Source organism: Musca autumnalis, unplaced genomic scaffold, assembly GCF_047663935.1.
Source record: "Musca autumnalis isolate F117 unplaced genomic scaffold, ASM4766393v1 scaffold_4, whole genome shotgun sequence".
Taxonomy (NCBI): Eukaryota; Metazoa; Arthropoda; class Insecta; order Diptera; family Muscidae; genus Musca; species Musca autumnalis.
Window position 1 is genome coordinate 135,473,368 of NW_027411977.1, and position 26,035 is coordinate 135,499,402.

The 26,035-nt window shown below is 31.2% G+C and overlaps 2 protein-coding genes across 2 annotated transcripts in view; one reads left to right on the forward strand and one right to left on the reverse strand.

Annotated features, from left to right (window-relative positions):
* The window catches only part of Usp10 (ubiquitin specific protease 10), a 196,388-nt gene that overhangs the window by 40,373 nt on the left and 129,980 nt on the right, over positions 1–26,035 (forward strand). The window lies entirely within an intron of this gene.
* On the reverse strand, positions 4,435–18,478 carry LOC141401737 (monocarboxylate transporter 14). Its single transcript, XM_073982137.1, has 2 exons — positions 17,690–18,478; positions 4,435–8,678 (listed from the first exon to the last, which is right to left on the reverse strand). Exon 2 carries the CDS (start codon positions 7,409–7,411, stop codon positions 5,006–5,008), a length of 2,406 nt encoding a protein of 801 aa, XP_073838238.1. The 5' UTR covers positions 7,412–8,678; positions 17,690–18,478; the 3' UTR covers positions 4,435–5,005.

A 26,035-nucleotide genomic window follows, 5' to 3' on the forward strand; every position in this document is an offset into this window, starting at 1 on the left:
TGTAGACAATTGTTAAATCTACAACTTTTGCTTTAGCCGGCTTTGCTAAATCTTACTGTTTTTAGGAAAAATAAAAAAAAAACCGAATAATGCCTACAAAAATTACCTTTGGCCCCGAATAACTTTTTTTGCACACATGGGATCGATGGGGATTTTTATGACGTTGCTTCTAATTGTAAACACTATGTAGCTCTCCACAAAAAATTCTGCTTTGTGGGAATTTTTGCTATTTACCCCCTTATAAGGCGGTGAGCGTTGAACATACAATCCTCTGATTTGTAGTCGGACACATACGGTCTGTGCCACCGTACTCATAACTTAGTAAGAGGTAATATAAGTAGTTATTTTTGTTTACATCACTTTGTAATAAGTTACATAATGACTAACGGATCCAAATTTTTGCCGGGATACAAAAGGAAACGAGATAGACTCATAGTTCCTTTTGGGGATATACATATAATCACTTTCTGAGCCGATTTATGCAGGTCGCATTTATTGTCCGATTCAGCTGAAAATTGGGGAATATCATTTTTTAGCCATAGGAAGAACGCTATTGCTTTTGTTGAAAATCGGTTCAGATTTGGATATAGCTCCTATATATATTTTCGGCCGATTTCACGTATTTGCTGCACCAAGCAAGCAATATATGTCCGATTTTGTTGAAATTTGGAAAGTGTGACGGGATTTGATCCAGTAGAAAGTGTACCAGATTATATTGAAATCAATTCAGATTTATATATATGTACAGTGGTGTGAAAAATAATAAGGACAGTGACATTCACAAATTTTGGTCGCTCCTAAAATGTGTAAAATGGAAGAATTTGCGATGGAAATTCGTTTTTGAAAATGTACATGTATTGCAATAAGAAATCCCGTTACGATTTTGTTTTCTTTCTGTTTAGTTTTTATACAAAACAAATATTTTTCGTAAAATCCGTGATTTCTGCTGTAAAAAATAATAAGTACAGTTTTTCGTTTTAGTAAAAATAAATTATAAAAAGTTTAAAATGAATTAATTTCTATTAATTAAATGTTAAATCTACCGGTATTTTTTAGTTTTTCTTTGCAAATATGGGTAAAAATACTTATTGTTATCACGCTACTCGAGAAATCATTAAATGTTTACATAAAGAAGAAAATTCATACAGAAAAAGTACAGAAAAGCTTAGAATGTTTGAAAACAATGGTGGAGGATGCAGCTAAGTGAACTTCAAAGATAAAAGTCGTAGCAGAAATCCAAAAATTGCACCTGTAATAATAAATGCGTTATTCGATGATTAAAAAAGATCCTTTTACCACATCTTTACAAATAAAAAACTAATTAAATATTAATTTTGACGCATCACCAACTCCTAAAACACTCTGTGGTGGCCACATTAGAGCTCACAGTGTCAGAAAAGTATCATTTTAATCGAAAAATTTTACACTTCCCACGTAGTGGTGTAGAGTATAAAAATATTCAGCAAATAATACAGGTTGCTAGAAATCACATCGCTTGGTCTAAAAAAAATTGCGTACCATTCTTTGGTCTGATGGAATCAAATATATTTTTTTGTTCCGATAGAGGAGTTTATCAGGGTTGAAGACCTAAAAATCAATAATATAACCCAAAATATACTCTGAAGGCGGCTAAATATGGCAGAGGTAACAGCATGGTGCGGGGCTCATTTTCTTACTATGCTGTGGGGTCTCTATACAGTATTCAAAGTGTTTTTGAAATCACCAGATTACATTGAAATTTTGAAAAATATAATTCTTCCGTATGCTGAAGGGGGTGTGCCTCTCAAATGAGTCTTCAGCAAGGTTAATGACCCAAAAATGACGGCAAAATGAAAAAAGATGTTCCAGGATAATTAAGTTAAGTTGTTAGAATGACCCATACAATCCCTTGATTGGAACCCGATTGCAAAATGTTGTGGAATAATCTTAAAAAAACAAGCAGGGGAAAGTGTCCATCAAATTATGGCGACCTTTGGCAACTTATACAGGTTGCGTAGGGCGCGATACCAGTAGAGAAGTGCCAAAATTTGGTCGACTCGATGCCCAGACGATGCGCTTCCGTTTTAGAAAACAAAGGATCGTCTAGAAAGTATTAATAACACTGAAACACTTTATCTACCATTATTTAGTAAAAACCTGCATTAATTTCTTTCAAGTTTGGTCCTTATTAAAAGATGTCATGAAGTGTCCTTATTATTTTTCACACACCAAACTACGACAATTCGCATAAAATATAAAAGATAAATAAAATATGGTTACAAGCAATCAAAATATTTTTATAATACTTTTCTTAACATTTTAAGAAAACCATAAATTTTATAAACTAATGTAACTTTCACTTTTTTAGTCAATTTTCAATGTAATCTTGGTTATGGATAGAAGTGTCCTTATTATTTTTCACACCACTGTATCTCCCATATATATTTTACATATTCACAGTGGTGTAGGTAAGCCCGCCCGACTTTGATTCTTTCCTTACTGGTTTTATTGTGTCACAGGTTGAGAGTATATCTCTGTTGGCAAAGCCGACAGATACTTTTAGTACTTGTTACTTGTTTTATATCTCCTAAGCCTGCAATCCTTTGATAAAATGTGATAAACTTAGTAGATGGGGAGACGACATGTTCTATATTTGGCACATTCCGCCTTGTCTTCTTTGTAGTATACGGGACATAGTGTTCAGAGTTTTAAATCATTTCGTATGCGTTAAGATAGAGCTTAATAATTTGATTCACAAGTTTCTGTCACTCCTAGGATGTTTGGAATTGAAAATGGATTATATCGGTCCACGTTTTGATATAGCCCCCACAGAACAGTATCTCTTGAATTACGGTATTTTAAGGTTTAGCTAAACGAAATAGCTGAAATATGATATTAAATCTGCGTTGGGGTTACAAAACATTTCTCCCGAAATTTGTCGGTGTAGGTCAACGTTTTGATATAGCCCCTATAGAATGGTACTTCCCAGTTTTGCGAATTTTTGAGGTTTTAGCCGATTTATCCAAACGAAATAGTTGAAATGTGGTATTTAATCTTCGTTGGGGGTTTAAAAAAATTCTCACAGAGAATGGTCGTTGCAGGTCCACGTTTTGATATAGCGCCCACGGAACGGTACCTCAAGATTTGGGGTATTTTCAAGGATTTAACCGCTTTGTCCAATCGGAATAGATGAAATATGGAGATGGCTTCCTAATTCAAATTCTTTGGAAGATTTGCATATTCTCAAAGTGAATTTCACTTATTTCCCTTTATAGAAAATTCTGAGAATTTCTTTGTTTTCATCGTTTAAGTGAAGTGGTTTGGAGGATTCCTGTAAAGTGCCAAAGGGCTTTGTTTTCTACACTTTTATATGTTCTTGTTTTGTATGTATATATATTCAAATGTGAATATATTTTTAGTTGTGATTTTTTTTTGTTTGGTTTCGTTAGGGCCATTTATCGTAAGCAAAAAACAAAAAAATAACGGTTAAGGGACGAAGACTTGGGGAAGTTATGAATTATATTTTTGGGAAAGGGTTAATTTTACTAAGCAATTTTGCTTCAAATTTATTCCGAATTGATTTTCTGTTTTAAATAAAATTAAAATACAAAGTTTCCCAATGGTGCTTTGGCTAACTCGAACCCATACTGAATATATTAAACGATTTCATTGGTTAGCAGAAACAAATTGTTTTAAATCAATATTCCTTTTTTGTTGGATTTTTTTTTAATATTATTTATTTTTCATTCTTTCTTTGTGTGGCTTTGTTGGGTAAAAGATTATTAAACTAAAAACAAAAATAATATTAATAATAATAATATAATAATAACAATACTTTGCTTTTTCTATACAATTAATATTACAAATACACAATACATTTTGTTGCTATTGTTGTTTGGTTTTTGCATCCATTTTATATAACATTACACATCACATTCAATTCTTTTTAAACAAAAAATTTCCTTTTAAATAAAAAAGTAGAACATTTAACATAAAAATATATATTACGGGATAAGGGAGGAGGAGGTTATAATTCAATAACCTTTAATTATTTCTATATAATAATTTCTTTCTCTTGTTTTTTTTTTTGTAATTTTTCTCAATTTACAAGCAATAATTAGCAAACATTTTGTGGAGTATTTGCTCCCTTTTACTTTTAATTGTTTGTTTACATATTTTTGGAGTGATATTTGAGAGAAACAATTTTTTGTTGTTGTTTTTTCGTGTTATTACCAATTCTTTCTCCTCTGCGTTTTCTCACAAGAGATAAATCCTATTTTGTTTTATTCAATAAATTAATATTTTTGTTCGGAAACGTTTTCCTTTTTTTAATATAAAATTTAACAAAATAAATCTCAATACAGTTTTTGTTTATTTAAAAATTTAAAACAATTTTTTTCTCATCATCTAAACATTTCTAATTAATTATTGAGAGAGAGCGCGCGTTTTTTACCTTTTTCTTTTCTCTTTTCTTTTTTGTTTCTTTTGTCTTGGAACATTTGTTGCATTTTAATAATTGTTTTCCTCTTCTGTTTTAATTACTTTAAGTTTTGTTGTTTATTGTAATTTGTTGTTTTTGTTTATGTGCTTTTTTTAAGGAGTTTTCTCCTATTGTTTATTGGGATTCTTTAATATTTGTTTTTATCATTGTTTGTTATCAGCTTCTTAAAATTTGTTATAAGCTTATTTTCAAAAGTTTAGCTAAAAATATAAAATTTATATTTAAATTGTTTTTCTTGTAAATAGAAAAAAGGAATAACTAAATTATACAAAATAATAACAAAGCAAAAAAGAAAGTAAAGAAGTTTGTTTTTTGTAGCATAGCTTCTTTTTCATCTTTATCATCCTTTCTTTATGTTTATCTTAATTAAGCTCTCAATTCTCACAATCTTTGGAAAGTTGTTTTTCACACCTCGTTTCTTTTGTTTTGTTTCACACTTATCTTAAACCTGAATCATATTCTCGTAAGCCCCCTTTGTGGGTCATATTCTTGTTCCTTTTTCTCTTTCGTTTTCTAAATAAAATCTTATAATTTCGATTCAGCATTTGGGAATTTCGGTGATGGCTCATCACCAACCGGCTGGGGACTGGCCAATGTTTTTACTATTTTCGGCACTATTGTTATCGGTTGATCCTCTTCGTCCTCGTCTTCACCCTGTTCCTCATCGATTGGGGTTAGGGCCTCCACATGCACCGGAGAATCTTCCACCTTGGAACATTTCTTCAGACAGGGTGCCAAAAAGCTGGTCACTGTCGATATGGCAAATAGGCCACCGGCCATATAGAATGGCAAATCGTAGCTCTGGGTGGCATCGTACACAGCACCGGCCAAGGGTGAACCAATAATGGCAGCAAAACCTCTGAACAAAATCAATAAACCAAAGGCATTGGTTAGCTTATCCAAACCGAGTAAATCTACCAAAATAATTGACGTCAATGAGATGTAGCCTGATACGGCCAGGCCAAAGAATACCGACATGGTAACATACGATCCATATGAGGCACATAGAGGTGTCAAGATAACGGCCACGGTACACACCAGCAGACAAACGTTATTCAGGAACAATGAATTCACCTGGGGGAAATCAGCCACATAGCCACACACAATACGTCCAAAGGTGTTGGTAATACCAATGATGGAGATAAGGAAGGAAGCGGAGTCGGCATCTATGCCCGCTGCCTTGGTGGCATCCACCAGATATACAAAGGGAACATACAAACCGGCCATACCAAATATATTCGACAGGCCAATCATCATGAATACGGGATCCTTGAGCAGACTTACATCCAACATATTGTTGATAACCGATTTCACAGAATCCGGCATAGCCAGGCAGGGACACAAGTCGTATTGTTCACGTTGGCGTTCCGCTTCGGCCAGGGGATCCAAACGATTGACACTTTGCATGCTCTTTTCATATTTCGTAAGGGACAACACTGATTGGCGATAGTTGGTTAGGGATTTTTGGGATTGGTATTGGGGCAGATTAGTTACTGAGCCTGAATAGAAGATGTCTTTGCGGGACATGGGACGCACCATTTTGCCGCCACCACCTTGCTGTGACAGAGACATTTTCGAGGCAGTCATACCCATTTCCATGCCATTGGGATCGAGATCGGCACGCGAAGAGGCACGTATGGCCGCCAAGGAGGGCTGGAATTTTTCTGAGGCTGAGGTCTTGCGTGACCTTTGAAAGGACGGCACCGAACCATTTTTGGGAAGACCTTGATGTTCCATTAAAAATGCTGGCTGTGAGGCATTGCGTGTCATGTAATCTGACGACTGATAAGGACTGGTAGTGCTCGATTCCGAAGTGCGATGAGGACGTCTGGGCTTGACATCCAATTGACCATTGCTGTCCTTATTGCTGGGAGGACTTTGCTGCTGCTGTTGTTGTTTTTGACCATTTTGCATGTCTACCACTTTGGCTTCGGTAATGGTGGGCAATGTGGAGACAGGATGTAAGCTGCCTGAGGCTGCTTGTTGAGCCAACAGTTCCAAATTGAGAGAAGAATGCACACCGGGATCAGCATTTAGTGGCATTTTCATCTTACGTTCCATGGTTCCATCGGGCAACTGTACCATAAAAGAGCCAGCAAATGATCCTCTTTCCAATTGCATCTGTTTCTCTTCGTACATGCGCTGCATTAGGGGCTTCACCTTCTTCTTCTTGGGATATTTCAAGGGACGCATCATGGCACCAAAGATGGCACAATTCAAAATCATGCCCGCAAATATAAGCAGGGAATTCTTCCAGCCATATTGGCTCAAGAGATAGGAGGCCAAGGGGGCGAAAACAAAGGTACCAAAACCAGAACCGCACACAGCAATGCCTGTGGCCAAGGAGCGTTTTGTCTCAAAGTAATAACCCACTGCGACTACGGCCGGCAAATAGATCATGCCAAAGCCAAAACCACCAATCACACCATAGGTCAGCATAAGCATATCCACCGATGTACTCAACGTACTCAGGGCAAAGGCTATGCAGGCTATCACAGAACCGGCAATACACACCGTACGACAGCCATATTTATTCGCCAGGGCTGAGACAATTGGACCTGCGGCTAAATAAACACCACTCAACAGACTGCCAACCCATGCTACTTTGGCCTTGCCCTCGCCAAAGTAATCCACAAATTCTGTTAGGAAAATACCGAAAGTGTAGGCAATACCATCGACAATCATGTTGCACATAAAGGAAGCAAAACAAATGACCCAGCCATAGCCACCGTCCGGCGGTGGTGGTAGTTCGTTGTATTCACTATAGTCATCATCATCGTCGACCTCGGGACTGCCAGCAGCTCCCGATTCTTGTAAATCAGCGGTTAGATGGGCGGCTTCTTCGACGGCCAACTCACTGTCGGTGCGATCGAATTTACGCAGACGAGCTGAGGAGCCAGTTTGTGGGGGCATTGAAGCGGTATCGGCCATTATAAAATGTTTTGTTGCTGTTGTTGGTGGTTCGTAAAATAATCAAAGCAATGAACGGAGTGAGTACGTTAGTGATGGATGGATGTCTGGGTGGTTGGATGTACGGCGGTGGGAAAATTAGTTTGGTTCTGATTTTGGTTTGTTAGTAGGCAGGCGGCAGGCGTCTGGAAGCAACTGGAGTAGGGAGGGATGGTGGTGTACAAACGGCAAGATAACCGGTAGCGTGTGCCAATTTCAGTGTGGGCCACCCATAATGAGTTTATGTTTTTGCAAAGAAAATTATTTTTAATGGCAACAATAATTTCTTTGGGGGTATTGATGGATTGTTTTCTTTGTTGTTTCAGGTCACAGTGTTGGAGCTTTTTTTGTATTTATTGTAATTAAAATTTCCGTATAATTTTCTTTCTTTATTTAATTCGTTTCACTTTTGTTTGGTGTCTGACTATATTATATTTGTTTTTTGTTTTGTTTTTGTGCTTATTTATTGTTTTTTTTTTTTCTTCTTGTAAATTTGTATTTTTATATGTATTTACTTTTTTCTTTGCTTCTTGTAACACAATTAATTTATAAATTTATATACTTTTTTTGCTTTGCACTTTAATTTTACTTGGCGCTTGTGCTTCTTTATTTCTTCTTTTCTATTCTGTTGTTATTGTTATTATTGGATTTTTCTTACTACCCCGTACGGTCGGTCGGTTTTTCTTCTTTTCACTTGCTGCGACGATGTGGATGTTTATCCGTCCACATTTTATTTGAAAATGATTAAAAGGGTTTCTTCGCTAAAACTTCTTTGCTTGCTGGCTGAGTGCGTCGGCGGCGGCAACGTTTTGCTTGTTCTTCATGTGATTTTGCTGCTGTCGTCGCCAATTCTGCTGTTCCTACTGCTATTGCTACTGTCGCACACACACACAGACTATCACACAACACGTAATTTAAGTTTATTCAATATTATTTTTTTTTTCGATTTTATTATCAATTTCTTCGGTTTGTTTTTGTTATTTCTTTACTTTACTTTGCTATTCGTGCTCACATGTTCTATTATCTTTTGACATTTATTGAGGGGTAAAATAATACTCTTTTGGAGCCTGCAATTTTCACTCTCACTCACTCTCAATTAATCACACTTGGGGCTATTCTTGAAATTTGGGGGGTTATTATAAAAATCACTCTTCTTTGTTGGTTCACTCTCGCTGCGAATAATTGCTCTTATACTTTGTTCTTTATGACGGTTTGAGGCAGCTCCTTCTCAGCTCAATTTGTAGCAATTCTGTTGGAGAAACAAAAAAAGAGAAAATAATTTTTAATTTTTATGATGTTTTTATTGTTATTAATCATTGAAATTGTTTTGAACTATTTTTCAATGGAAGTATGGAAAATGTAATTTATCGATTATTTTCTGAGTTCTCTGTGGCGTTAATCTAATAAAATGTAGATGTATGTGTGAATGTTATTATTACTGATAAAATTAACACTCAAGACTCTAGTAATGGTAGTGGGTAAATATTTACCAATTGAAGAATGAACATTGTGAAGTTATTTATTTTTAATAATCTCGCTTTGAATACACAGTGTAACAAGTTTTGTTTTTCTACTTCTCCCGAAAATTCTTTAAATTTTCCACATAGGAGATAATTACGATTGGACTAATAATCTATTTTTTTATTTGTATTCATTCCCAATCCAACCGAAATAATATTCAGATAATATTAAAAACTTGAAATCAGGGATGGAAACGCTCAATAGTCATTTTTTCAATCTTAATAATTTCGAAGTACCTCCGCATCTGAATTATTATTTCTTCACACAGAGTAGCAGTTGATAATTTACACAAAAAAGGTGGACATAATTTGTAAATTCATGCATCGCACAGTGTGATTAAAAATATTTTTTAATCAACATGTCGCAATTAAATAAAAAAAAAACAAAAATAAAAAAATAAAAATTGAAATAATTAAAAATAAACATAAATAAATAAATAAATAAATAAATAAATAAATAAATAAATAAATAAATAAATAAATAAATAAATAAATAAATAAATAAATAAATAAATAAATAAATAAATAAATAAATAAATAAATAAATAAATAAATAAATAAATAAATAAATAAATAAATAAATAAATAAATAAATAAATAAATAAATAAATAAATAAATAAATAAATAAATAAATAAATAAATAAATAAATAAATAAATAAATAAATAAATAAATAAATAAATAAATAAATAAATAAATAAATAAATAAATAAATAAATAAATAAATAAAAAAATAAATAAGTAAGTAAATAAATAAATAAATAAATAAATAAAAAAATAAATAAGTAAATAAATAAATAAATAAATAAATAAATAAATAAATAAATAAATAAATAAATAAATAAATAAATAAATAAATAAATAAATGAATAAATAAATAAATAAATAAATAAATAAATAAATAAATAAATAAATAAATAAATAAATAAATAAATAAATAAATAAATAAATAAATAAATAAATAAATAAATAAATAAGTAAATATCTAAATGAAAAAATAAATAAAAAAAAAAATTGAAAATATAAAAATAAAAACGTATAAATAAGAAAAAAATAAAATAATATGGCTATAAAAAATAAAAGCTTAACAACGAAACATCAACAGTTTTTTAATGACCTTAAGCCAAACTATCATAAACAAAAATAAAATAAAAAACGAATAAATAATTAAGAATAAAAAACTAAAACAAATTAAAACTAAAAAAACTAAAAATTAAATTAAAAAAAAAAAAAAACAAAAGTTGTTAAAATAAATTATTATTTTTTTATTTTAATTTTTTAATAAATAAATACGGTGTGGCGAATACCGTTTTCTTAATCAATATGTCGCAAATATAAAAGAAAAATAAAATAATAAAATAAAAAAATAATAAAAAATTATAAAAAAATAATAAATAAGAAAATAAAAATTAAAAATAAAAAAGTTAAACTAGTATAAAAAACGAGAATTTAAAAATGAATAAAATAATAAGAAAAATAAAAACATAAATGAAAAGAAAAACAACAAAATTAAAAATTAAAAGATAAAAAATAAAAATCAAAAAATTAAATAAATAAGTGAGAAAATAAATTAGTCCGGTGGAAACACTTATCTGGAAATTAATACAAAACACGGTCATAACATCAAGTAAAGAGATAAGAATTTAAAAATAAATAAATAATAAAAATAACAGCAATAAAAGTAAAAATGATCAAATAGAACGTAAAATTAAAAAAATAAAAACTAAAAAAGAACAAAATAAAAAATAACTAAAAAAAATGAAAAATAAGACAAATTAGAAAATAAACAATAAATGAAATAAAAATTAAAAACTACGAAACTAAGCAAAATAAAAATTAAACTAAAATAAAAAAAAAATGAGAAAATCAAAGAAATAAAAAATTAAACAAATTATAAAAAAAAATTAATAAATAAAAAATAAAAATTATAAAAAAGTTAAAGTTAAAAATAAGAATATAAAAATATGGATATAAATATGAATAAATAAATAAGAAAAATAACAAAATAAAATATTAAACAACGACTATGGGATTAGGCCTGACTATTTTGAAAAACAAAATAAAAAATAAAAGTAAAAATTAAAATTAAAATAAAAAGCAACAAATTATAAAATTAAATAAAAATTAAAAAATCAAAATAAAAAATTAGAAAATAAAAATTAAAAATTTAAAGAAAAAAATTAAAAACTACGAAAAATTAAATAAAAGTATCAGAATAAGAAATAAAATTGTTATATTTTATATCAAAAATATATATATTTTTTAAATAAAATATAACAAAATAAAAAACAATAACACAATAAAAAATTGAAAGTCAAAAATAAAAATTAAAAAATAATAAAATAAACCAGATGGAAAATAAAATAAGAGAAATTAAAAAATAAAAATTATTTAAATAAGTTAATAAAAAATACGAATATAAAAATATAAAAAATAAATAAAAAATTGTAAACATTCAGCAAATTCCGAACGAAAATATGACCAGAAACCTTAAATAACATCAAAGCGAGCGGAACCGACATACTTTAAAATATAAATATATTTAAATTTTAAGCAAAATCGCTGTGAATTTATTAGGTAAAATTACGAAATCGGCTGATGTCGAGTGGCACCGATGTATACACTATAGTGTCTAAACATCAGGTGGTTACAGTGGAATTGTTTTGAAATTCATGATTTTTAGAACTCCTCAAAATGTTTAAAACCTGTCAGATTACTTTCTTAAGTATTAGTAATGTGAAATATTTCATTTGAAAATGATATCAAGATAACTTGATGAATTTTATAGACATGTCCCTGGAATCTTGTTCTATAAACAATCTAAACATAAAAAAATTTCTTTATAAAATTTTTCATTTGACCTTTTTTGCCTTTATAAAGATTTTTCATTTACGGCGTTTAATAATGGTCTACACAAAATGGGCAAATTCCCTTGCAATTTGGAGTATTTCCTTGTTCATCTTTAAAAAATGTCAATTTCCATCGTGTGAATTAAAAAATGCAATGGGGGTGTCTATATATATGAATAACATTACGTTTGGTGGGTGTTCTTGAATTTACTACACGAAATGATTTATTTACACACCCATGTTTGTATAGCAGCCAGCTAGGTTATAGGTATATATATATGTATGTCTTTAGTGTAATAAATAAAACAACATTTTATTAAACAACAAAAACAATAATTAAATAATTACTCATACTATTTGGTGTAAGTGCAGAGAACAATAATAAAATCAAAACAATGTTTCATTAATTTCATGGCTCAGTCATGGCACTCTCCCTCCCCCGCCACCACAACATTCTGTTTTGATATGCATTTACATATGATTTGCATACAGGCAAACATTGGAAATAAACTTTATAAAACAAAAGCACAAAAATAGTAAACAAATATTGACTACTGAGTAAGTACCTAGCTGAACTATTGGTAACACTGAATGGAATTGAAATTAAGCAAATTTGATTGTTTGTTCACTAACAAACTGCAGTCACCATTACTCTTCTAAAAACAACAATAACAGAGAGGACTAAAGGGGAAGATATGCTCAAAAGTTTTCGTCTTGGTGACAATAAATAACCCATATTCCCTCTTTTTCTATATAGGCATGAGACTCGCAAACACACAATTTGTGAGCATAACTGATTATGAGACAAAAATCTCACGTTGCACCAGTCTCTATGAATGCAACAGAGAGATGTAAAACAATTTTATAGTTGGCCATTGGCAACAACAATTGCATTTACACACCGTCTTGCCAACAATAACAGAGATGGCCTTAAGCAAAGTAAAAACAAATGGAATCATTTCATATAGAAAAAAATTGAGATTCTCTCAATAAAAACTTGATGCGATTACAATGAAAAAGTACAAAATATTGAGAAAAATAAAATGCCATTAAAATTTGCACATTGTATTGCATTCTTCTGTTATTGTTGTTGTCGTTACCATTATAGTTGGCATTTGATATAAGCAACAGTGGGTTGTATGAGTAATGGAGCCAAATTTCATGGAAATTTGAAACAAATTAATAGCTCAATAAACCTGCACTCCCTTTTTAATGATATCTAAATCATGTTTAGGTATATTTATGGCATTTTTTAGATGTGATAAATAAACTAATCGTAAAATAATATACTTTACAACTCTGAGGGGTCTTAACTGTTTTCAATTAATGCCATGTTTTATGTGATTTATTATTGAATATCTTGTTTTTAACAAAATAATATTAAAAGCAAATAAAATAATTTGACAATATCGAAAGATTATGTGGTTACCCCTAGTAAGGTAGAAAAAAAAAAACGTTTTTCCAAGAAAGAACAACTTCTTCATCTGAAAGAACATATTTGGAACTACTTTCGATAATTTTTTAAAACATGATGATACTATTGCATGGAAATTCGATATATCTTTTCGACCTACAAACAGATTTTAATAAAGGTTTGTAACGAAATCCTAAACACATTTTCACTTTATATGAAAGTTCATTGCACGCGAAGTTTTTCCTATAAGAAAGTTCATCAAATGAACATTGAGCTACAAAAAAAATTCATCCCATATGCACTTGTTATCAGAAAGTTCATACATAGTTTCTTTATTGAAAAGTTCATCCGATAAACATTTTTCTAAAGATAAGTACATCCGATAAATATATAGAAAAATTCATCAAATGAACATTTTGATATTGGAAACTTTATCTGATGTACATTATGGTTTGGGAAAGTTCATCCAATGAACATAGAAACTTTCATCCGATGAACAGTTTTCTAAAGAAAAGTTTATCGAATTAACATTTTTACAGGAAATTTTATTCGATGAAAACATCTTTATAGAGGTCTTTAGACGACCATTTTCTTATACGTAAGTTTATTTGATGCACGTTTAGAAAAGTTCATCCGCTAAATATTTTCCTATAGGAAACATAACTCGTTGATTATTTTCTTTTGGAAAACTTCATCCGATGAATATTTTCCTATGGAATGGTTTATTCGGTGAAAAATTTCCTAAAGGAATGTTCATTCGTGGAATATTTTCATGCAGCAAAGTTCTTGCGATGAATTTTTTTCTTTAGGAAAGTTCATCCGATGAATATTTTTCTACAGGAACGATAAACATTTTTTATAGAAAAATTAATACGATAAACATTTTTTAGGTAGTTTCATCCGATGAACATTTTCTTATAGGAAACTTCATCCGATGAACATTTTTCTACAGAAAAGTTCATTCGACGAATTTTGTCTATAGGAAATTTCATATAGTGGACATTTTCCTATTGAACCAATGAATATTTGAAATTTTATCTGATGATAAATTTTCTCTAGGAAGACCATCAAATCAACATTTTCCTATGGAAAAGTTCATCCGATGAACGTTTTCTTATAAAAAAGTTCATCCGAAGAACGTTTTCTTATAAAGAAGTTCAGCCGATGAACGTTTTCTTATGAATGTTTTATTATAGAAAAGTTCATCTGATGAACATTTCCCTATGGAAAAGTTCATGTATTTTAAGCAAAGCCCATCCTATGATCATTTTCCAATAGGAAAGACTATCCAATCTACATGTTCCTATGGAATAGTTCTTCCGATCAACATTTTCCTATGGAAAAGTTCATCCGATAAACATTTTCCAATGGAAAAGTTCATCCGATATACATTTTCCAATGGAAAAGTTCATCCGATATACATATTCCTATGGAAAAGTTCATCCGATGAAAATTTTCGTATGGAGAAGTTCATCCGATAAACATTATCCAATGGAAAATTTCATCCGATAAACATTTTCCTATGGAAGAGATCATCCGATAAACATTTTCCTATGGAAAAGTTCAACCGATGAACATTTTCGAATGGAATAGTTCATCCGATGAACATTTTTGTATGGAAAAGTTCATCCGATGAACATTTTCGTATGGAATAGTTCATCCGATGAACATTTTCGTATGGAATAGTTCATCCGAAGAACATTTTCGTATGGAATAGTTCATCCGAAGAACATTTTCCTAGGGAATAGTTCATCCGATGAACATGTTCGTATGGAAAAGTTCATCCGATGAACATGTTCGTATTGAATAGTTCATCCGATGAACATGTTCGTATGGAATAGTTCATCCGATGAACATTTTCGTATGGAAAAGCTCATCCGATGAACATTTTCGTATGGAAAAGTTCATCCGGTGAAAATTTTCCCATAGGCAAATTGATCTGCTGAAAATTTGCTTATTGAAAAGTTCAACCGGTAAACACTGTTTGTAGTCATTTTCATTCGATTAACCTTCTTCTATATTAAAGTTTATCCGATGATAATTTTCCTATCAGAAAGTTCTTCGCATGAACATTTTCTTATGGTAAACTTTATCGGTTCATTCGATGAACACTTTCCTATAGGAAGGTCTGTCCGATTAACATTTTTCTATGAGAAAGTTCATCCGAATATTTTTAATATTTTCTTATAGAAAAGTCCTTCCAATAAACACCTTTTAAAGAAAAGTTCATCCGATGAACATTTTCTTATAGAAAAGTTCACCCGATGGACATTTTCCTATAAAAAAGTTCATGTTGCTATGGGAAAATTCATCCGATGAACATTTTCCAACCGAAAAGTTCATTTGATAGTCATTTTCTTGTAGGAAAATTCATCCGATGAACATTTTAGTAATGAAAAATTCGTCCGATAATCATTTTCATAGGATTTTTTTCATTTACATTTTATGTAAGAAATTTTATCAGATGAATATTTTTCTATGGCAAAGTTCATCCGATGAACATTTTTCTATAGGAAAGGTAATCCGATGACAATTTTTCTATGTGAATGTTAAAACGGTTAACATTTTCCTACATTAAAATTCATCTGATGAACACTTTTTTAGGAAATTTCATTCGATGAACTAAAATTTTAATATGAACAATTTCATCCGATGAAAACGCATCAGATGAAGTATTCCAATTCCAAAGTTCTTCAGATGATCGTCCAAAAAATATTTTTCTAATCTTATGAATTTGTTCATAAGAGTAGATCGGCTCAGAGGGCAACTAGCATAGAGTAAACGGGTTCAGAGGACAACTCTACCATAGATTAGATGACCTATTAGACCACTGAGTATCCTAAAGTCGAAGGTGAACTTAAATCGGCTGTAATAGGACACAGACAAAACTTTAAAATACCTGAAATCGAGATGCACCATTATATGAGGGCCAACCAGAAATTATTTAATTTTCACCAAATAACTTTTTTTAATAATAATAATACATGAAAATATGAATATATTTTTTTAATTCGGGGTGTTCAGCATAGTACGACATCAATTATGGAAGTAGAAGTGTTACAGTGGAACAAATGCAGATTAGCAAAAATTTGGTTCATTCTGAGAGTGCTGGTGAAAATAGACGGCATCGCGCCGTTTATTTATGTAAGTTCGAATTTTTTTAATCGACCTTCAAAGTATTTTTTTTTATTTTCAACTTGAAACGGCATAACTTATTATTTTCACGACGAATTTCTATCAATTTTGAACGTCGAAAATTGACTTTCAAACAATCCATTAATTTTTTAAATCGGTAAACTTTTAAGTGTTTTATTAATATTTTGTAGTTTTTAACGTTGGGACCCATAAGGCGTATGATTTTTATTAATAAGAAAAAAATACGCCACCCATGATCCAACGTTAAAAAATACAAAATATTAATAAAATAAATTTTGAAAAACAGAAGTTATGCTCGTTTAAAGTTGTAAATCTGAGAAAAATTTAAATTCAAACTTCGAAGTTTGATTAAAAAATATTCTTATGTTAATCTAGCGCGAACAGGGTCCTCTAATTTTTCCGCAATTATAACTCGCCACTCTCAGAATGAACCTAATTTTTCTATCCTGAATTTGTTCAACAGTATTATCATTATGCTGATGGGGCTTAACCACAAAATGTTAAGATGTTTTGCCAGAGTATGGAACTCAAGAACTTTCTTCTGGGTACTAGGCGAACATGCCAGGAAAACAGACCTAACACAGCTCCGTTTCCGCACCCTACTAATCACAATTGATTTGGTCATGTTTTTGCAATTAACAAATATGGTGAACAATGTTTCATTAGGAGATGTCACAAGAAGGTCAAGGTTAACAAACAATAGTTTTATGCCATGGGCGGACATTCATATTAAAACAAAACTAACACAAATACATGGGCGGAAGGAACGAAATGGTTATTTATTCATTTCTAATTAATTAAAATTTTTGGAATATTTTTCGACAATTTTATGAACATTTGGGGGCAGTTTCAATTAATTTAGTTTTTTTTTTTTTAATATTATTTTTCTCTACTCTTTTAATTTTATCTTCTTTGACGTTTTAAAGCATAGTTGTAGAGCATGGTTTGTTGTTTAGCTGTCATTTGTTTTTGTCGGGTTGTCTGTCTGTATTCTTGTTTGTTTAATATTGGAGCCACGTGTGTGAGTGAGTACGGCGGAATCAATGAATCAATGTGAGCCGGGAGAGTTACTCTCGTCGTTATCCCCCATAAAGTGGAAAAAAGAAACCAACAAAAAAACAAAGCAACAAGGGTTGTTTTTCGCCCTTAACTTTTTGTTGGAATCTGTTCTTCTTCCTCTCAAGCTATGTGGTTAATTAAGTAGAGTTGTGAAGTATAGTGGTGTTATTTATTCATTTATATGCGATTTTCAATTTCCATAATTCCGTTTTTCAAGGCGTAGTTAAAAGAAAATGTTTTTTTACTCATCATATTAACCCACCTAAAGTTTGTATTGTTTTAAATATATTTTCTCGTTTTTTTTTCCTATTTGCCGATAATCGTATATGGTAGTTGTGCTAGTGTTGTTCTTGTTGTTGTTGCCGTTCTGCCAAAGATACGTAATCGATAAATTTTCCTTTTTTAATACTCTGTGAGGTTTGTCGTCGTCGTCGCGGTCGTCAGGTTAGCTCATTCAATATAAAAAAGTGAACATTTATTCGTCAATTCAATCAAATTCTTGGCGTAAATTAGTAAACAGTTTTTTTCTCGTCGTCGTTTTTTTTATTCTTTTAGCTGAGTAGAGGTTTAATTGCTTGTTTGTTTAGCACGGTAAGAGCGAAAGGGGGTCAAGTTGCAGGCGCAGAAAAGTGTGTACCAAACAAAATACCACCATTAACTTTGAAGCTTGTATTTTTTACTTGCAAAAACAAATTTCCTTTAATATTTTTTTCGTTTTGTTTTGAAAATTGGTAATTCTTTTGTTGTTGTTGTAATAAAATATAATATTTCTTTTTTTCGTAAAATCAGATATTCTTTTTCTCCTTTTTTTGTTTGTTTTTGCTTTTCTTTAAAATATATTGTGCTTTAGTTTTATTATATATAATTTTTTCTTCTTTTTTGCTTATTTTTTAAGTACTCTCTCGCGCCGTCATGTTATGACTGCCTTAATAAAAATTTGTAAACTGAATATTTTCCAACGTTATTTGTTGAATTTTACCCTCAGAGCACAGTGTAGTAAAGTGTTATACGCCAATAGCTGGCTGTCTGGTTGTCGGTTTATGTGTTATACACATGGTTAATGTTAAGTTACGACGACGACGACAGCGACGACGACGAAGACAAACCGTCATTGTGTGTACTAAGAATATTCATTCTCATTTGCGTTTGGTTGTTGTCAAATGCACTTTTGTTATGCTCAGCAGTAATTATATTGGGTGTTTTTTGTTGTTATTGTCGGCCGCCGTAGCTATCTGTTCTACCCTGAAAACCTCCCCTTTTTGGCGTTGGCTCTGTTATTGTTTGTACAGAGTGTTGATAACACTGCTCATTGCGAAAATCGCAAAAAATTATTAATCCATAAATGGCCAACAACGAACTTCAAAAACCAGGAATCAGTCACTAAAATTATGAAAAGAAAATGCAAAAATGTCAAAAGCAAATAACTTCTGTAGTTAAATGCGGGGAAAATCATGCGGAAAGTCCAAATTTCCCAGTCACCACTTTCTCAAAAACGCTGTTTCTCTCTCTAATACAATTTTCTGTATCTCGCTAACGAACACCTAATATATACATTAATTGGTTTTTTTTATCATGTGTAGCTTGTTGTAATAAATCCTAGATTTTCAAACAGAAAAAAAGTTAAGTTGACATTACCCAATATTCATTTTTTATCTGTTCTACACCAAAAAATAAACTCTTCTTTGCATTGCCACTGTTCTATTGCCAATTGTTTTCTGTTCTATTCATTGAATTTATTGTATCGTAAATCGTTTGTGCTTTGTAATCAAAACAAACAAAAAATATATATGCAAAAATATTTGTACTCTTCTTTACTCATCAAGAGAAATGTTACTCTCTCTCTCTGTGTCATTGAAATGCTATATCTCTTGTTAATTTTACATATGTAGTTGAATACTCTTCTGCCGGCAAATATGGCCTAAATTGTTGTATGCGTCTCAACTTGACATATTTTTTTTCAATCAGTTTCGTGGATAACATTTTATACATACGATAAGATTATCCATTTTTGTATATAAAATTGTCTAAATTTATAATTATATATAACTAGCTGACCTGGTCCGCGTTGCTGGCCCGTTGTTTGTGTTCTCCGTGTAAACTTTAGTTATCTATCCAGCATTGATACAGCCATAATTAGGCATCCCTCTAGAAACTTCATAATATAAATCAATGTTTTGACATAAATTCCATGTAATGGTATCCCCCAAATTTAAGATATAGAATCTCTTTTATTATACCCTTCACCATAAATTGACAGTTTAAAGCACTTTGTGACCCACATACAATGATCGGTGCACGTCAATTAACATTGCTATATATTGGATTGTTGGTCTCGGTTGGGTCGTAATTATTACTGCAGAGAATTGTCAGTATAGGTCCACGATTTGATATAGCTCCCATAGAACGGTACCGGCTGATTTTCCCTATTTTTGAGGATTTAACATCATTATCACACAGAAATGGCTAAAATTTGGTTTTAATGTAATTTAAAGAGGAGAGCATAAATATTCGGATCGACCGAAAGACACGCCTTTTTATTTGCGCTCGGTATGCAAAAGTTATAGGTTCACGTTTTGATATTGCTTCCATAAAGCAGTACCTCCCGATTTTCGATAGTTTGGAGATATAATCACTTTTGGGGGTCGTAAACAGTCTTGCAGAGAATTTTCAGTATACGTCCTCATTTTGATATAGCTCCCATAGAAGGGTGGCGCCTGATTTTCGCTATTTTTGGTGGATTTAACCTCTGGATAGTGACATCTCAAGTTATCGGGATTTTACTGCATTCCAAAATGTGGAGTTGATCGCGCTATCCCACTTATTGTTTAGTGTTCAGCGTTTATAGCATTTTTTAGGCACGCAAAATTATGTATATTATCTGAAATAATAAATGTTTTAACATTTTGTGATGACCGCGATATTTCACTTTCGCGAAGACCATTCAGGGTCAAGACGGTAATTACAGTAGTATTGCAAACAATCTGTAAACAATACGTTCAAAAATATCATGGACTTTAAAAAAATTGAAGGAGCACCTCCGGTCACTACACTTAGCCATATTAAAATAGCTCACGACCGCGCTATCCCACTTGTTCAAGCTAGTGTTCACATCATTTTTGTGTCACGCTTACTAAAATTATGTATATTAATTGAAATAATCATTTTTGAAAACTTTGTGATGACCGCGATCATTCAGGGAAAACAATCTGTACGTTCAAAAATATCAAAGATTTCAGATTTTCTTAAAAAACATTGTGGGGAGGACCACCGGTCACTACTCTTAGCACTAAAAAACAGCTTACGACCGTTCTAATTAACTGAAATAATAAAGTTTTGAAAATTTTGGGATGAACGCGATATTTCACTTCCGCAACGACGATTCAGGGTCAAGACAGTAATTACCATAGCAATGCAAACAATTTGTAAACAATATATTAAAAAGTATCTTGAATTTCAGGGCTTTCCTAAACAATTTGTGGGAAGGACCACCGGTCACTAAGCTTAGCGGGATAAAAAAATAGATTACGACCTATTCTCAGACCTAAAAACTCCACATACAAAATTTCATAAGATTTCCCGGAATTTCTATATAGTGACATCTCATGTTATCGGGATTTTACTGTATTCCAAAATATGGCGTTGTCCGCGTTATCCCATATATTGAAGCCAGTGTTTTAGCGGTTTTGTAGTCACGCTTACTAAAATTAGGTATATTATCTGAAATAATACATTTTTGAATAATTTGGGATGACCGCGATAATCCACTTCCGCGACGACCATTCAAAAAAATATATAGCCTATTTTCACCACCGGTGTTACCAGTACATTATCAGAAATTTTCAAGAAAATCTATTCAGCCGTTTTTGAGTCTATTCGGAACATACAAACATACAAACATACAAACATACTAACATACACACATTGCCTTTTATATATTAGATTATATATATAATTATATATATAATTATATAATACTAAAGTTGGTAATCAAATCCTCATATCCGCATATAAATATCCACATTTGTGGATCAAATTATCCACATTTTGGATAAAGCTATACACATTTGTGGATAAAGCATTTGGGAATAAAATTATTAATTCATATGGATAAAATTGTCCATATTTGAATAAAAAATTATCCATTTTTGTGGATAAAATTATCCACATTGCTTAATGAAAGTATCCACATGTGTGGTTAAAGTTATCTACATTTGTGGATAAAATTATCCACATTGCTTAATGAAAGTATCCACATGTGTGGTTAAAGTTATCTACATTTGTGGATAAAATTATCCACAGTCGTATATCAAATTATCCACATTTGTAGATAAATTTTTATCAATGATTATTTTCATATAGAAAATTTCATCCGATGAACATTTTCTTATAGAAAAGTTCATCCAATGAGCATTTTCCTATAGAAAAGATCATCCGGTGAGCATTTTCCTATAGAAAAGTTCATCCGATGAGCATTTTCCTATAGAAAAGTTCATCCGACGAGCATTTTCCTATAGAAAAGTTCATCCGATGAGCATTTTCCTATAAAACAGTTCATCCGATGAACATTTTCCTATAAAACAGTTCATCCGATGAACATTTCCCTATAGCAAAATTCATCCGATGAGCATTTTCCTATAGAAAAGTTCATCCGATGATGACGAACATTTATATATGTGGAAGTGAACACTTATCTATGGGCAAGTTCATTCGGCGAACATTTACTTATAGCAAAGTACATTCGAAGAACATTTTCCTTTAGGAAAGTTCATTTTTCTATAGAAAATTTCATCCGATGAACATTTTCCTATAGAAAAGTTCATCCGATGAACATTTTCCTATAGAAAAGTTCATCCGATGAACATTTTCCTATAGAAAAGTTCATCTGATGAACATTTTCCTATAGAAAAGTTCATCCGAAGAACTATTTCCTATGGAAAAGTTCATCCGATGAACATGTTCCTAGAGAAAATTTCATCCGATGAATATTTCCCTAAAGAAAATTTCAACCGATGAATATTTTCCTATAGAAAAGTTCATTCGAAGAATTAGTTCCTATAGAAAAGTTCATCTGAAGAACTATTTCCTATGGAAAAGTTCATCCGATGAACATGTTCCTAGAGAAAAGTTCATCTGATGATCATTTTCCTATAGAAAAGTTCATCCGATGAACATTTACCTATAGAAAATTTCATCCGATGAGCATTTTCCTATAGAAATTTTTATCCGATGAACAGTTTCCTTTCGAAAATTTCAACCGATGAGCATTTTCCTATAGAAAAGTTCATCCGATGAACATTTTCCTATAGAAAAGTTCATCCGAAGAACTATTTCCTATGGAAAAGTTCATCCGATGAACATGTTCCTAGAGAAAAGTTCATCCGATGAATATTTCCCTAAAGAAAATTTCAAACGATGAATATTTTCCTATAGAAAAGTTCATTCGAAGAATTAGTTCCTATAGAAAAGTTCATCTGAAGAACTATTTCCTATGGAAAAGTTCATCCGATGAACATTTTCCTATAGAAAAGTTCATCCGATGTACATTTTCCTATAGAAAAGTTCATCCGATGTACATTTTCCTATAGAAAAGTTCATCCGATGAATATTTTCCTATAGAAAAGTTCATCTTATGATCATTTTCCTATAGAAAAGTTCATCCGAAGAACTATTTCCTATGGAAAAGTTCATCCGATGAACATGTTCCTAGAGAAAAGTTCATCCGATGAATATTTCCCTAAAGAAAATTTCAACCGATGAATATTTTCCTATAGAAAAGTTCATTCGAAGAATTAGTTCCTATAGAAAAGTTCATCTGAAGAACTATTTCCTATGGAAAAGTTCATCCGATGAACATGTTCCTAGAGAAAAGTTCATCTGATGATCATTTTCCTATAGAAAAGTTCATCCGATGAACATTTACCTATAGAAAATTTCATCCGATGAACATTTTCCTATAGAAAAGTTCATCCGATGAACATTTTCCTATAGAAAAGTTCATCCGATGTACATTTTCCTATAGAAAAGTTCATCCGATGAACATGTTCCTAGAGAAAAGTTCATCTGATGATCATTTTCCTATAGAAAAGTTCATCCGATGAACATTTACCTATAGAAAATTTCATCCGATGAGCATTTTCCTATAGAAATGTTTATCCGATGAACAGTTTCCTTTCGAAAAGTTCATCCGATGAACAGTTTCCTTTTGAAAATTTCAACCGATGAGCATTTTCCTATAGAAAAGTTCGTCCGATGAACATTTTCCTATAGGAAAGTTTGTCCGATAGACATTTTCTATAGAAAAGTTCATCCGATGAACATCTTCCTATAGAAAAGTTCAACCGATAAACATTTTCCTATAGAAAAGTTCATCCGATGTACATTTTCCTATAGAAAAGTTCATCCGATGAATATTTTCCTATAGAAAAGTTCATCCGATGAACAGTTTCCTATAGAAAAGTTCATCCGATGAACAGTTTCCTATAGAAAAGTTCATCCGATGAACAGTTTCCTATAGAAAAGTTCATCCGATGAACATTTTCCTAAAGAAAATTTCAACCGGTGAACATTTTCCTATAGAAAAGTTCATTCGAAGAACTATTTCCTATAGAAAAGTTCATCCGATGAACATTTTCCTATAGGAAAGTTTATCCGATAGACATTTTCCTATAGGAAAGTTTATCCGATGAAGATCTTTCTATACAAAAGTTCATCCGATGAACATTTTTCTAAAGAAAAGTTCAACCGATGAACATTTTCCTATAGAAAAGTTCATCCGATGAACATTTTCCTATAGAAAAGTTCATCCGATGAACATTTTCCTATAGAAAAGTTCATCCGATGGACATTATCCGATGAAAACTTTTCTATAGAAAAATTCATTCGATCAACAATTTCCTATAGAAAATTAATTCGTGGTAAAAAAATTTATTCGGTGAGCATTTCCTATGAGAAAGTTCAGCCGATGAACATTTTCCTACAGAAAAGTTCATTCGATAAGTATTTTTCTATCATTTGTTCCTGTTGAAAAATTCATTCGATGAACATTTTCCTATGGGAAATTTTATTCGGAGAAAATTTTTCTGCAGGAGTGTTCATCCAATGAACTGTTTCTTTCACGCTGGTGGATAAATTTATCCGCATTATTGGATACAATTTTCCACATTGATGGATAAAATTATATACATTAAAATTATCGACATTGGTTTATAAAAATATCCACATTATAGAATAAAATTTTATCCACAAATGTGGATAATTCTCTCCTGTAACGTGGATAAAATTTTCCACATTTCTGGATAAATTTATCCACATGTGTGGATGTGTTATCCTCATTGTTGGAAAATGTTATCCATGTTAGAGGATAGAATTATCCACATTTGTGGATAAAATTATCCACATTTGTGGTTAAAATTATCCACATTGGAGGATAAAGTTCCCACATTAGTGGATAAAATTATCCCCTTAGTGGATAAAATTATGTTCATTTTTCGATAAAACTATTCATACTTGTGGATAGAACTATCCAAATATTAAAGAAATTATCCACACAGGAAAGAAATTATCCACACAGGAAAGATATTATCCACGTTAATCGATAAATTTATGCACATTGGTGGACAAAATTATCCACATTGGTGGATAAAATTATCCCCTTCGATACATAATTATATGCACGTTGCTGGATAAAATATGTATGTATATGAATTAGGGTTATGACTTTTTTACAACCTCGTATCCCTGTATCATATTTTGATGATAGATAAAATCTTAATTATAAGATAAAAAGGTCACGCACAAAAAGCTTTTAAAGTTTTCTTATATGACCTTTTTTTGAAAAAATTGAAGCACATACGTAACTCAAAACAAGCTTTAAAGCCACACGGCATAACCAAACTGACATAAGCTTTTGTTTCTGACCAATTTTATCGTCATATCGCTACATACATATATACATATCATTTTATATCATACATAACATTATTCCATATATCATATCAAGTGAAAGTGGTTTATACGTTACCTTTTTCAATATTTAAATGGAATATAAGTTATTTTAGTTATAAAATAGGCAAAAGGTCTGTCATTCGTGCAACAGGAAATCATTAAAAAAAAGGATTTTAATTCCATAGTTTTTTTCAAAACATTTTTTTCAAAGTGTTTTGTGCCTGAACTTTTTTTAATAATTAAATGGAATGAATGTTATTTTTGGCATTAATAGGCAAAAGTTCATTCATTCTCGGAAATCATTTTATCATTTTTGAGAAATCATTTTTGAGGAAAAAGGTTAAAAAGTCATAACCTTAATATGTATAGGATGATTGATAATATTATACTTCGTAGATTGAAGTATACATGTTGATGGATAATAGGATGGATAGAAGACAATATTATCCATCCATTATCACGTTGATGGATAGAAGACAATATTATCCATCATGCGGATACAATTACAAATTTATCAGCATATTCCGGTTCTGGGCATAACTTATTATTATTTATTATTTCGCTGAGTGCATTTATTACAGGTGTTCACTAGACCGGTTGAATTTGTTTCAGGTTCTCCCTAAATACCTTATATGAATAATAAAAAGTATGTGCATATTAGTTT